This window comes from Pinus tabuliformis, chromosome 7 (genome assembly GCF_031772625.1).
Source record: "Pinus tabuliformis cultivar Carrire ecotype Pingquan chromosome 7, CPIR1, whole genome shotgun sequence".
Lineage (NCBI taxonomy): Eukaryota > Viridiplantae > Streptophyta > Pinopsida > Pinales > Pinaceae > Pinus > Pinus tabuliformis.
In genome coordinates, this window is record NC_142293.1 from 735,046,438 (window position 1) to 735,059,864 (window position 13,427).

The following is a 13,427-nucleotide window of genomic DNA, read 5'->3' on the forward strand; positions in this document are numbered from 1 at the left end:
CAAGGGGATTGTTTGCCCTTGGGGACTGGATGGCCCAAATTGACCTCCATAGGGATCAATTTGTCGAGTCTCAACAGACCAAACTGTCGAAATAGTCCCTGGGTGGACTCCTTCTAGCGGTTGCGAGATAGTTGGGACAGATGGTACGCCAGCAAACATCGTCGGAGTGACGGCAGGGAGTTCTGATGTCGCTGTGTCATTCGACATAGTCCTAGATGTTGACGGTTGCTCAGACATTTTGAGTCTATCCAATAGATTTCCTAGCGATTCTACAGGAACTTCCACTGGTGATAGACTAACTTCTGATGTAGAAGGAAATAGAGTGACCCCTACTCCAAAATGGGTTGGAGTACTTGCTTGCGGATCTTCTACAATTTCCTCTATCGCAATCAAACCAGGTGGAAGAGGAAGACCGTCAGGTCCATAAAATATTTCTGGTGCTGAAGAAGGGGTTGATTCGACAGCGACAGTTGTTTGAGGAGCAAGACTCTCTGGACCGGTCGCAGATGGAACTGGTTCAGTAACACAAGTATTTGCTCTCAGACTAGGATCAGTGTCACTGTCCCTCTGTGGCTATTGAACTTCTTCTATAGATGCAGGGTTTCTAGAAATGTTTGGAGTAACCAGAATCTCAGATGTTGTTGGAACGCTTGTTCTAACTTTGATAGGAGATTCCGAACCGGTTAAATGAGTTCGCTTTGTCCGTACTGTTTTCGATTCCGGATACAAAGACGGTTGACTCGTAAGCCTCCACGAACGACGGGGTTTCAATTGACTTTCTTCCACGATTGCAGATTACTTGATCAACCAAAATACAAAAAGGGAAAATGTGTTTCCGAATTGAATGAATTTTTAGACGCTTTAGACACAACTTGCTTTTTCACTTTTAAAGAGTCGAGAAAAAGCTAAAGATGACTCTAGTCTCCTTCGATGTTTTAACGAACCTGAAGTGACAAATGCTCGGATGGACTTTTTCCATTATAGAGTCTAAAAAAGGCCAAAAGGAACTGCTCTGGAGTTCTAGGCAGAGGGTGTGCCAAACTTTTCGCAAAACCGCAGAATACTTTTTAAGGTACGGGCGGTCAATCTTCCTGAATGCTGTGTTCAGTGCATTGCGATCAGCAGGGCGGCCGACACGGCTTCCTAAGGATAAAGGTTATATTCCTATAGGTGTCTCCCAATATATACGCGACGGTACGTGGGAGCACAATCCGTACTGGCGCTGTCGTCCCTCAGGAGGAATCACCCACCTTCAACGAGATCGACAGTCACCAGGCTTTACGACGCCGGAACACGTCTCTAGCCTAGACCTCTATCTTGTGCGTTATGTTGCAAAGCGTTGTTAAGTTCATTCAGTTTATTTTAAGTTGATCTTTTTAGAAGTTTTCCTTTCTGGATCACCACGAGATGTATGATACAATTCCTAAATGCAGTCTAAAGATGATAAGCAAGCTTTATATCTTTTCAACTTTGAAAATCCTAGCTACTAAGGGAAAAGAAAGACACCATCTTTTCTCAAAGAGCAATCAACACACTCTAATGCACTTTTCCTAAATCAAACATGCAAACTATCAAAATGAAAATGCACAATGCAGGTGTTTGTTTTCTGCTTTCTTAGTATTGATGCCTACAAAGAAAGCTTTTTGTACAACTTTGAATTTGCTTTTAAATGACAAGTACAAACACGTTTACTTTTTCGAAATCAGAAAGGGTAGAAGAGATTACAACACTTTATGACTTTCGAAATGAACACTTGTTTCGACACTTAAAAGAGACAAACTCAAACCAATAAGCAAAAGCAAATGTATAATCAACTGTAAACAGCCAATGAACTCTCTCCTAAGATCACAATCAACAGATCTGAATCAAGGGCTACAGGATGATTATTTCACTCATGCAAAGGAAAACTGTAAATGATGCCACAAACACATAAAAATACTGACAGTCTTTTTGTACAAAAGGAGGCAGAATCTAAGCAGAGAAAAGGAGTTATCAGACTGGTACCTATGCTGGTTACAGGCTACAAAAATCAGAGATCAAAACAGGGAAAAACAGAGCAGAGAACCCCAGCTGCACAAGGCCAAACTAGATCAGCGCAACCTCAACACAGGGGTTTTGACATTCAGCGCAGGTAGCCTTCACGGGACCTGCGTTGAAATGCAGAACCTCTTCACAGGGTTCGCGCTGAAGGAGAAACGAGAGTTTCTCACTGGGTTCTGGGTCACAGTTTGCTGATTAATCAACGGTTTCAGGCCAAATAAAAGCAACAAGCAAGGTACAATCAAAGGGATGCTTTGAGGGGGTACTAAGATCTATCACAAAGGATCATCAAATCATTTGTGAGTCCATTGTTCAGATCATAGACAAATCCAGTGATTGGATCAAAGCAGCAGCTGTCTACTTTGCATCTGAGAATAGCAGAAGCAGTTCGATTGTTGCTGTTGAGTCTATGAAACAAACAATGATAGAGACACAAATAAAATGACTAAAACAAATCTCCCCAGTGGAGTCGCCAATTTGTTGTGGGGAAAAATGCCTATGCAGGACGATCCTATCCACCTAAGGTGTGACAGTGCCTTAGCAACAAACAAAGACAACTATTCTAGTATTCTTCCTTTATGAATTAAGAATGAAGAGAGATGGATGGACTAACCGGTGTCTTCCATTTGTCCCTCGATCCGGTTTCTCTTCTCTTTGGGAGTTCACAGCTACTTGCCTTCTCGCTCGCCCAGCTTCAACAGGTCTCTGCAAGATTACAAGAGAAGAACACTACACAAAGACATAGATTCATAATCATAACTAGTTCAAGATTAGAAGTAAACTAAACATACTAATGCAATCATACATCAAAGATACATCAGTATATAGGAGAAACCAAGATATCTTTGTTGATGAATAACAAGGTTCAGGAAGAGATACAACCCAGAGGGCTCCAATCCAGCATCTCCTTCCCAGCAAAATAGAATTCCTATCTTCACCTCCCTTCAAAGCATTAAGCACCCAATGATTCCAATCTCAAACCAACAGCAATTCTTTGCAATAACAAAATTCCAGCCCCCAGATCTCATGGAGGAGAGATCCATATATAGATGTTTGGAGAGAGGATGAGTCAGCTTGAGATCTGACTAGTGTCCTCTCCCTCTGTCAGTTCTTGATTCCACTTGGAGGTTCTTGCTTCCACTTGGAGATTTGGAACCTCTTACTCACCATAGTCGAATTCCCTGAGGCAAGTGTCATTTTGGAAGCTTCTTGGGTTTTGACACCTTGAGAAATGAACTTGCCACATGTCCACTCTCGCTCAGCACAGGTAGCCAGTGTTGGCTTTGACATTTAGCGCAGGTAGCCAGTGTTGACTTTGACATTCAGCACAGACAGCCAGTGGAGCCATTGACATGATCCTGAATTGACTTGTTTTGAGCAGTTTCTGGTGGAGAACTTCTTTGAATCGCTGTGGTTTGTTAGCCTTGTTCATCTAGGGGTAGGAACAACATGTTTAGGGACTTTGGATCCCTTAGATTATGGACATTTCATGCTCAATGCTGTAAGGCACAAAAATGTCTATAACAGCTCCTACTCCTCCTCCATCACCACTTCCTCCTCCACCTCCTCTTCCTGCACCTTAGCCTTTGCCTCCTCCGCCTCCTTTGAAAACTTAAAAAAAAATATTAAAATTTCATATCATTTCATTCTCTTTATTTATAAATATTTATTGAGTCATTATCTCCTCCTCCTCCTCAAAAAACAAAAAACTAATAAATTAAAATTGCATATCATTTCATTCTCTTTATTTATAATACTTATTTATTCATTCTTTACCGTGATAATTCAGATATCAATATATACATGATTATGTAACAAATAATATGTATAAAAAAATACAATATAAATAAGTAATTATGAGAACAACAATTCAATTAATAAATTTTTGTAAAATTTATATAAATAGTATGAAACAGAGCCATCGCACATAAGTCAATGTTTATTGTCAATATCTAAAACTATTTAAAATCAATAAATTAATTACATAAAATCTTTAAAAAAATAAAATAAACCACAATCACCATTACCATAAACATAAATTCTGTAAACCCCTAAATATAATTAACATACACACAAAACACAACGAAACTTCAGAAAATCTAGGCAGCAACAGCAACAACATCAACAATAATAATAATAATAATAATAATAATAATAATAATATAATCTATCTAATCTCAAATGGAACTACAAATATGTTCCTTGTCATTGGACCAAATCAGGTTACGGTGGCCGAAACACAAGATTACGAAAACAGAAGTACTGTATTCCAATACCTTCTCTGCGTTTCAACTCTTTTTCAACTAATTGTAGCAATTCAGCGCTGTTTCAACGAATTGTAGCCATTCAGCTTTTACTGTTATCTGTGTTTATGTGAGGACTAATTGGCTCGGGTGAGGACTAATTGTAATTGAGTGTGAGGACCGACGAATCTTGATGACGAAGTGCTCAGACTTTCCAATGTGTAAACAAAAAGTATCAGAGGTTTCAAATGTTCTGTAAACACGTTCATTTTTAATGTTTGAAGTTCATAGGCATTTTCAATAGAAGTTCGCACGCTTCCTCATAATTTCCACGATTTAAGTTATCCTGGTGAGTGTTGGAAAAATGAGTACCTATTGTGCCGAGGTCCAAATCCCACATCTCAAAATCTATGTGCTGAGGTCCTTGAATGCAATAAAAATTCAAACTCGTGCATTTATTGCCCTATCTTGGCGTCAATGAGCAACTTCTATGTTATTAAAATATGGATTATTTTTAAGATCTTAACCCTACGAGATTATGTTGTGTAGGATGGGACAATATATTTATGTGTGGGGTGGGAAAATAATGAGATGCGGAGATCGGATAACCAGCCAACATGAAATCGGTTAAACATTCCACCCACTTTTTTCGATCTTGGTTGCACAGCTGGAGGAAGGATTCGATCTCATGTGGGCCTAACTGGAAACTGGATGATTTAAATGAAGATGGAAGTTTATCTCCTCCGAAGATGAGATGAGATGAGGTCCAAACATTGCCGCTGTTTTACATGCTGGGCCACCATCCATCGAAAATGGCAATGAAGGATAGTATTCAAGTAATTGAAATTAGTATCAAGAAGTCAATGGATTTATGTGTGGGGTGGGAAAATAATGAGATGCCGAGATCGGATAACCAGCCAACATGAAATCGGTTAAACATTCCACCCACTTTTTTCGATCTTGGTTGCACAGCTGGACGAAGGATTCGATCTGGAGGAAGTTTATCTCCTCCGAAGATGAGATGAGATGAGGTCCAAACATTGCTGCTGTTTTACATGCTGGGCCACCATCTATCGAAAATGGCAATGAAGGATAGTATTCAAGTAATTGAAATTAGTATCAGAGGTCGGCCGGTTGAAATTAGTATCAAGAAGTCAATGGATTTTACACTAATATGGAAAAATGAGTTTATAATTGTTCTGGAAGCTGAACCTAAGGGAGACCGGAAAAATGAGTTTATACTTGTTCTTGCAACCAACACAAATTTGAAATCCAAGACAAAAATGAAACCTAGATCGAACATGATAAACTAATTATCAAAATCAACTAAACTATGGTGAAGGCGAGGGAGGTTAAACTAGTTAAAGAAAATGAAATAGAGACTTTATGAGAAGAACAAATTACATTAAATTTAATTTAAATAAACACAGAGGAAGGAAATAAACAGAGTACCTGAAACCAATTTGGAATAGGCAAAGAGAATAGCAGAGGGAGAAGGAGGGTTTGTGTAGTAGCAGTAACAAGAGCACATTGTAATATAACAACTCTCCCCTTAGCGGTTGGTGGTTCCTGTGCATCAAATCATAAATGATTTACTTCGATATATACATTCAAAGGGACAGAGCGCATACCTAAATCAATAACCGAATCAAGAAACAGACCAAATCAATTGTGCTCGATCCATTGGATGTAGAAGAGGATCTTCTGGAACAGAGAGAATTCATAAAAATCAATTGCGCTCATCAACAGAAAGTCGAGAATTCATCAAAATCCATTGTGCTCATCGACAGAAAGTCGAGAGTTCATAAAAATTTCATCCAACAGAGGATCTATTCTGTCGAGAATTCATCAAAATTGCATCCAACAGAGGATTCTCTGGAACAGGCTAGAGGTCCAAATCCATTGTCATTCTCTTCTGGCCCTAGTTGCCAGAAACGGGACGATGTCCCCCATTTCTGGCAGAAACCTTCAGAGAAATCCGACCATACTAGAAACGCCGTCTGCAACGGCCGTTTTCGTTTTCACTGGCAAGAAACAGTTTCCCGCGAAACGAAACAGCTTCTTTTGGCCGTTTCCAGATAGACTTGCAGTTTCTTCTGGCCGTTTCCGGATAGACTTGCAGTTAAATTTATTTTTACAGACTCGGATTAAATTTAATTTTTTCAAACCGTGGGTTAAATCAAGTTTAATTAGCAATTGATTACACATACAAAGAGTTTAATTCGCAGTTGACTGTTAGTCTGCTGCGCTGGAATGTTAGTTTCCGAGCTGGACTGTTAGTTTCTGGAAATTAAACATAAGCACTCCAGAGTCCAGGGTATTGTGAGCGAGCAGCTGAAGAAAGAACTAGCTAAGAACGCAGGGTATTGTGAGAGCGTTGCCAAAGAAAAACACCAGTTGCCATTAAATTTTAGTTCTAGACTCCAGTTGCTCATGTTTTTTCAAGGATTTAAGAAGAAGAAGAGAGCAAACCCATCACTACTCAGATGCAAGCCAGGCACAGATCAGAGCCAAGAGGCTTGATGCCCCAATCGAGTTATCTTCAACAACATTGTCAATTCTATTGTCAAAAGGTACTACCTACACACTTCAATCTCAGGTTTTCTTTTATGAATGCTCGTTCTAGAGTCTAGACCACATAATTCTCTCAAGATTTGGGTAGGTAAGGTTCTCTGGGATCAACTGTTCATATCATAATGTGCTATCCCTATGTTCAGTCCTGTAATATCCTTGTATGCTTGCCAAGTTTTATGCGGATTTTGAACTCTCTGCTATACGGTCTTGTCATTCTCCTATTGTAAGTACTATGAGAATAAATCAATCTGCAGAGGATGAGCAGTCCTCTGTTCAGTTCCATATGGATCAAGAGGAGTGCTTGAACCTGAAACTTGCATTGCCAAGCGGTAAAAAACAAGTATCTCCTTCTCTTCCTAGGTCTTCCATTAGACCTCGAGTTGGAATTTCTGATGCATCTTCAATGTGTTTTAATGGAGAAATCCCAGCCCACAGTTTTAACGATCACTACCCGATATCAGAATCTATTGGAAGACCAGATATTTTATATGAGGCCGTTGATTTAGAGGAAGATGTATCAAATTCCACAAACAAAGAGACTCATGCCTTTGATCCAAAAACAGTAAGAACCAATTAGTGTGGACCTTTTTGGGTACAAATTGTCACGACTTTTCTCCTCTCTGGAGTATGCATTTGCATCACAGGAACTGTTACAATGTTCTACATTTATTTCCCCGAGGTTTATATAACATCCATATGGTTTACAAGATTTCGAGCTGCAAGCTCATTCACACAAATTAGAGGAGTATTATGCCCTGTCTTAGTTTTGAAGTAAGAGCATAAGATCGAGAACTCTATGTCGTATCCTCGTAAGTCTCAGCATAAGTAAAATAAGGATTAAAACATAAGTAAAATAAGGATTACAAGGTGAACAATTTAAAACCCTCAATCATTTATTTTTGGGCTGGTCACATGGAAAAGATGAAGTCTACAGGTTCATCAAGTAAAGTGTCAAAATTGGGTAGAAATTACTGAAATGAACCTATATCTTTCAATGATGTTTTCAAAATCTCAAGTTCAGTTCAAGATAACCACCGAATATTAGCATCAAGAAATGTCGTTTGTATTTTTAGGACTAAGAAGCTATATAAATTACCCAACAGTCATTTGATCTAGCAATGTGGAATTTTGGTTTTCGAAGAATTGACATTGAAATTAACATGATGAAACCTTGGTATTATATTGCTCAAGTTACAGTGTTTTCCTGAAAATTACATTCTAATGAGCACGTAAAGCATGCATCATTAACAACGAGTTCGGATCTCGTAGGGGTTTATATTTAAATCACCGCTAGATAAAGTCACAAGTGACAACACAACACATCATTATTGTATGGTGCACACTTCCCACGTCTAGAAATCAACACCGAAGAGCATGAAAATTGAGCAGTGATTCTTGCTATTTCTTTTATTATTCATAGCCACCAATGACCAAACATAAGCTTGTTCTGGAATTCATCAAGAATATCACCAAAACACAGACCAGGTGCAAGTAGCGTTCTCTACTAAATCTTAGCAAGAAATTTCGATACATAGTATTTGAAGAGGCTCGACCTTCATAGGCAGTTAAAGAATGAGACTTTGTTATTTCCAATAAATAGTCGTGTGCCAATTTGTACTAGAATTTAAATGGCAATAGCTCCCCTGAGTTGACAAGGAATGCTCGAGATAGCAGTGAGAATCCAGTTGGTTTTGAATTGTCTCAAATGAGTGAGGAAGAGTGGAACGTTTTCTTGGAGTGCTTTCAACAGTTGCTACCCAATGCTTTTGTAGATTTTAAAGCAAAGAATTTTGGCCAATTGCCAAGGCTAGGTACTTATTGTCAATTTTGATACAAAGCTATTCCTCATCTATTCATATCTGTACAAATTATAACTCTGGTTATATTTAGATTTAGAGAGTTTGGTCTTATAACAACGCAGTGTTAAGGAAAATCTTATTCCACTCATAACAATCTGTGAACAGGCAAGGTCTTAGTATGTGAGAGCAACTGAGGAATGTTGCTTACCTCCACCGTATTATAATGGAACAAGCCACCATCATTTTTGTGTAAATTCTCTGCCTTTCTTTGTATGGTTTCTTCAGTTTGATTCAATTATGTTTTGCATTTCGGACTAGTACTGCGTTCCTGTAAGATTATCTTAAATGAACAGGCTGCAATAATGTTCCCATGAAGGGATTAAAATTTTGGAGTAACGGGTGATTTTTCATAGGAATTCCCTGAGGGGAGAATCGGAGATTGTATATGTCAGTTATCTGAATTGTATATGTCAGTTACCTTTTGCTTCATTTTCCCCTTCCATTCTCCTACCACCTGGCAACTCTGGTATAATGGGATTTTTTTTCCAGCAAACATAATGGTGGCTTCTTGTCCAGACCATCAATCTGTCCCACAAGACTTCATTTATGGTTTCGTAATGTGCTCTGATACTGAATGTGATCCATAAACAAAGTGATTCCTAGTTTTGGGTGTCTGAATGAATCTCTACACAAATTTGACTCTCAACCAACAGAGTTTGACAGAGTTGTACGTGGTAAAATGAAAACACTGCAAGAATATATTATTAAAGTATCAAATGTAGGGTATAAAGCTTGAGCTTGAGTTTCGTTGCCAAATTTGAACCTTCTGAAAGGGACATCTGGAGATATGAGGAAGCAATCCTAATTCTAGATGCACCTTTCTAATTTCCTCGAATTGTCTAAAATGGGTCCCTCTAGAGGTGAACTAGGCACTCGCTGACTATCGAAGTTCCCTTGAACAAGCGGTTGGTCCAGCTATATGATCCTAGAGGGGTTGCCAGAGCAACGAACTAGCATCTATGGATCTAGGAGGTAATTGGATGGGCCAATGACCCCTTTCTTTGGAGCTAGTCCCTCCTATGCTTGAAGTAAGGTGATTTAGATGTTTGAAAATTTGAAAAAAGATAAATAATTTTATTTTGTTTAAGTTTTCCAAAATTTTCTTTGATTTTCTCTTCAAATTTTTAGTTAATTATATTTTTCTAATTAAGTGTCAATTTTTTATTTTATTTTCTGTAACTAATTTTCAAATATAAATTGTGCAGATTAAAATTGGTTGCAGAGGAGAATCATTTATTTCTTATTCCACTCATTTCTCATTGCAATGGAAGAAAGTTCATCAATGTCACAAAGTAGACCACCCCTTTCCCAACAAAAATCTTCCATAGAGGCATCCAAAAAAATCCAAAACAAAGAATATCAAGAAGCAAAAAAAGCCTTTGAGGCAAGGTTATGGGCAGCTGTGAAATGCACTCAATCTTACAATGGAGGATCAAGTGGATCATCTGGTTCAAAGTTTTGGTTGTGCCCTTATTGTAAAAAACAAAAATCGGGGAATGTAGGGAGAGTTCGATGGCATTTACTTGGAATGGGGAAAAAAGAACAATAAGCTTTATGTGACAGTGTACCTAAAACAGAAAAGCCTTCTCTAATTAAGCAATTTAATGAACTTGAAAAGCTTAGACATATGGTTGAAGGTTTAGTTCAAGCTAACAACAATCCTAGTGGACTGACAATTGGTGGTCCACACTCTTGTTCTCAACATCAAGTTTCTATTTCTCACCTTCAAAACTTATGGGATGTAAAAGGAAGTGGAAATCTCGATGCATCCATTGGACGATTTTTTTTCGCAAATGGCATATCTTTTAATGTTTGTAGGTCTCCTTATTGGAAAGAAATGGTAAGAGATCTAGTTAACAATGCTCCTAAAGGTTACAAGCCTCCTAGTTATGAAAAGATGAGGACAACCGTGTTATCTGAAGAGAGGGCTCGGGTTGAAGCTAGACTTCAAGACATTAAAGATAGTTGGAAGGAATCTGGAGTCTCCATTGTCTCAGATGGTTGGACAGATGTTAACCATCGTCCCCTTATCAATATTTTGGTTTCTAGTCCAAAAGGAGTTATGTTTTTAAAATCCTATGATACTACAGGAAAGACAAAAGATGGTCCATATCTAACAGGTCTCCTCAAAGAGGCAATAGAGGAGGTTGGTAGAGAAAACGTGGTCCAAATTGTTACAGATAGTGCCTCAAACAATATCCTTGCTGGTGGGTTGATTGAGGATGAATATCCAACAATTTTTTGGACTCCTTGCTCTGTGCATTGCTTGAATTTGCTCCTGAAAGATATTAATAACATTGCATGGGTTGATAAAACTATAACTAAAGCAAAGATGCTACAACACTTTATTATTAATCATGCATCATCCATGGCAGTTTATAGGAAATATGCAAAACTTCAGCTTCTTCGATGTGCCGAAACTAGATTTGCATCTGCTTTCATTATGCTTCAACGCCTTATTAAAATGCATCAATCTTTGAGAGAGATGGTGGTATCAATGGATTGGCAAAGGTGGAAGGGTTCTCATACTGGGGATGGCCTAAAAGTTGAGGACATTATTATTGGTCTTTCTTCAGAGAATTTTTGGAGGAGAGTGGAGGATATTGTTACCCTTATTACACCTATTTTTTCCACCCTTCGCATATTTGATAGTGATCAACCATGCTTAGGGGATGTCTTTGAGAGCATGGATCAAATGAGAGAGACGATTCATGACATAATGGAAGATGAAAATTCTAGGATTGACAAAGACACCAGAAATGAAGTGTGGGAACTTAGTTTGACAAGGTGGAAAATGCTTCATAGCCCTCTTCATTCAATTGCATTTTACTCAATCCTAAATGGTTTCATAACAAACCATCATCAGATGTAGAGGTTATGTAAAACTGGAACACTTTTATAAGTAGGTGTTACAATCGTCAGGATCGCACTGCTTTACGGTTTGAGTTAGGAAAGTATTTGAGATCAGAAGACCACTTTGCAATGAAGATTGTGCATACAACAGACAAGAACTTGGACCCATCGACTTCTAGATACAATATGGTACAGGGACCCCCTTGCTTCATCGTTTGGCTATCCGTTTGCTTTCACAGGTATTCTTAACAACAAATACTTTTAATGTATTGATTTATTGTTTAAACAATTAATTCTAAAGCTCATTTTAGATTATTTATCGTATAAGATTTATTGATTGACTATGACTAACATAATTTTAATTTTATTTTATAGGTGACTAGTTCCTCTGCATGTGAAAGAAATTGGAGTGAATATGCTTTCATCCATTCAATTAAGAGGAATCGCCTAGGCACAAAAATGGCACAAGATTTGGTGTTTGTACATTCAAATCTACGTTTGTTATCTCGACAACAACTAGAATACAAAGCTGGACCCACAAGAATGTGGGATTATGGTGGTTCACAAGATGACGAAATTGATGAGCTTCCACTTGAGGTGCTACAAGACAATGCTGAAGACATGCTTGATGATACCATGAAGTCTATTGACCAAAATAATTCTTTTGGAATTGGCTCAAGCTCAACAACTATTCCAGAAAATGAGCTTCAAAATCTAGATTATTAGGTTTACTTGCATTTTGATATGAATTGTTGAAAGTGACTTAAGAGATACATATATATTCAAAAGAACAAATTTAATTATTTATATTTTAAATCTCCTATTCTTATCAATGTTTGCTATTTTATTGGAATTAATGATAGCTAAATTTTTGGATCTACAAAATTATTACTTCTTTCTTAAAACTAAATTAGTATTTACAATTGCTTTTTACAATTTCATGAGAAAAAACATTGCAGGTTTATGATTAATGCTTTGTTTATATTTTTCACCTTTAATATGGTGTTTTTCTCTCTCCTCGTTTCTTATATGCGAAACCTCCAAACTTCGTTTCTCGTACCGTTCTCGTTTCCCGTTCTGTTTTCCGTTTCTCGTTTCTAGTAACATAGCTTCTGGCAACATACAAATTTTGGACATTAAATTTTACCTATAGAGCCTCTCTCCACAAACACACAAGAACCAGACACCCAAATGGAGGTTCTTCCCAGAAAACATATCACAAACTAAATTTAAAATTTATAGGTTCTTCTCCCTCATTTTCCTTTAACATAAAACAGATGAATGATATGTCTGATTCTCTGTACCTCTTCTGCTTTCTTTGCTTTTTACACATCAGCGGATATTTCGGCTTTCTTTACTTTTTAATGATCAGCATATATTTCGGCTTTCTTTGGCTTTTTACAAATCAACGGATATACTTTAGGCAGGGTTTTAAGTCCCACTTCTCATGCGTTTCCGACCAACTCATGCATCATAGTTATTTCTATTTTAGGGAGGTCTATAGCCCCACTCCCACTCCCAATTCTTCGAACGGAAAATGTTTTTCAGCCAAACTCATCTTAAATATAATTAATTATTTATTATAAATTAATTAATTGATGTGGTGGTTAATTATTTCAAAAGGAACTTACTATTTGTGTTTGTGTTCATGTCGTTTTTAAGAAAATTAGGTAACCTTCAACATCCTTCACATTTGAATTTTCATTATTTTGGAGTTTTTTGTTTTTTTATTATTATTATTAATATGGTTTTGTAAGATTTTTAAAACACTATAAGTAAAAGGTAAGAATTAAAAAATTAAAATACATTTCCAAAATAACAATTTATAAATTAAAATATATTTTAAAAATATGTATGG

The 13,427-nt window shown here is 37.4% G+C and overlaps 1 protein-coding gene across 1 annotated transcript; it reads left to right on the forward strand.

Moving 5' to 3' along the window:
• The first annotated feature begins 10,343 nt into the window (after positions 1–10,343).
• Positions 10,344–12,295, forward strand: LOC149249625 (uncharacterized). Its single transcript, XM_089453429.1, has 3 exons — positions 10,344–11,503; positions 11,623–11,758; positions 11,945–12,295. The coding sequence occupies exons 1-3, from the start codon at positions 10,344–10,346 to the stop codon at positions 12,293–12,295; spliced, it is 1,647 nt and encodes a 548-aa protein (XP_089309555.1).
• Positions 12,296–13,427: the final 1,132 nt, after the last annotated feature.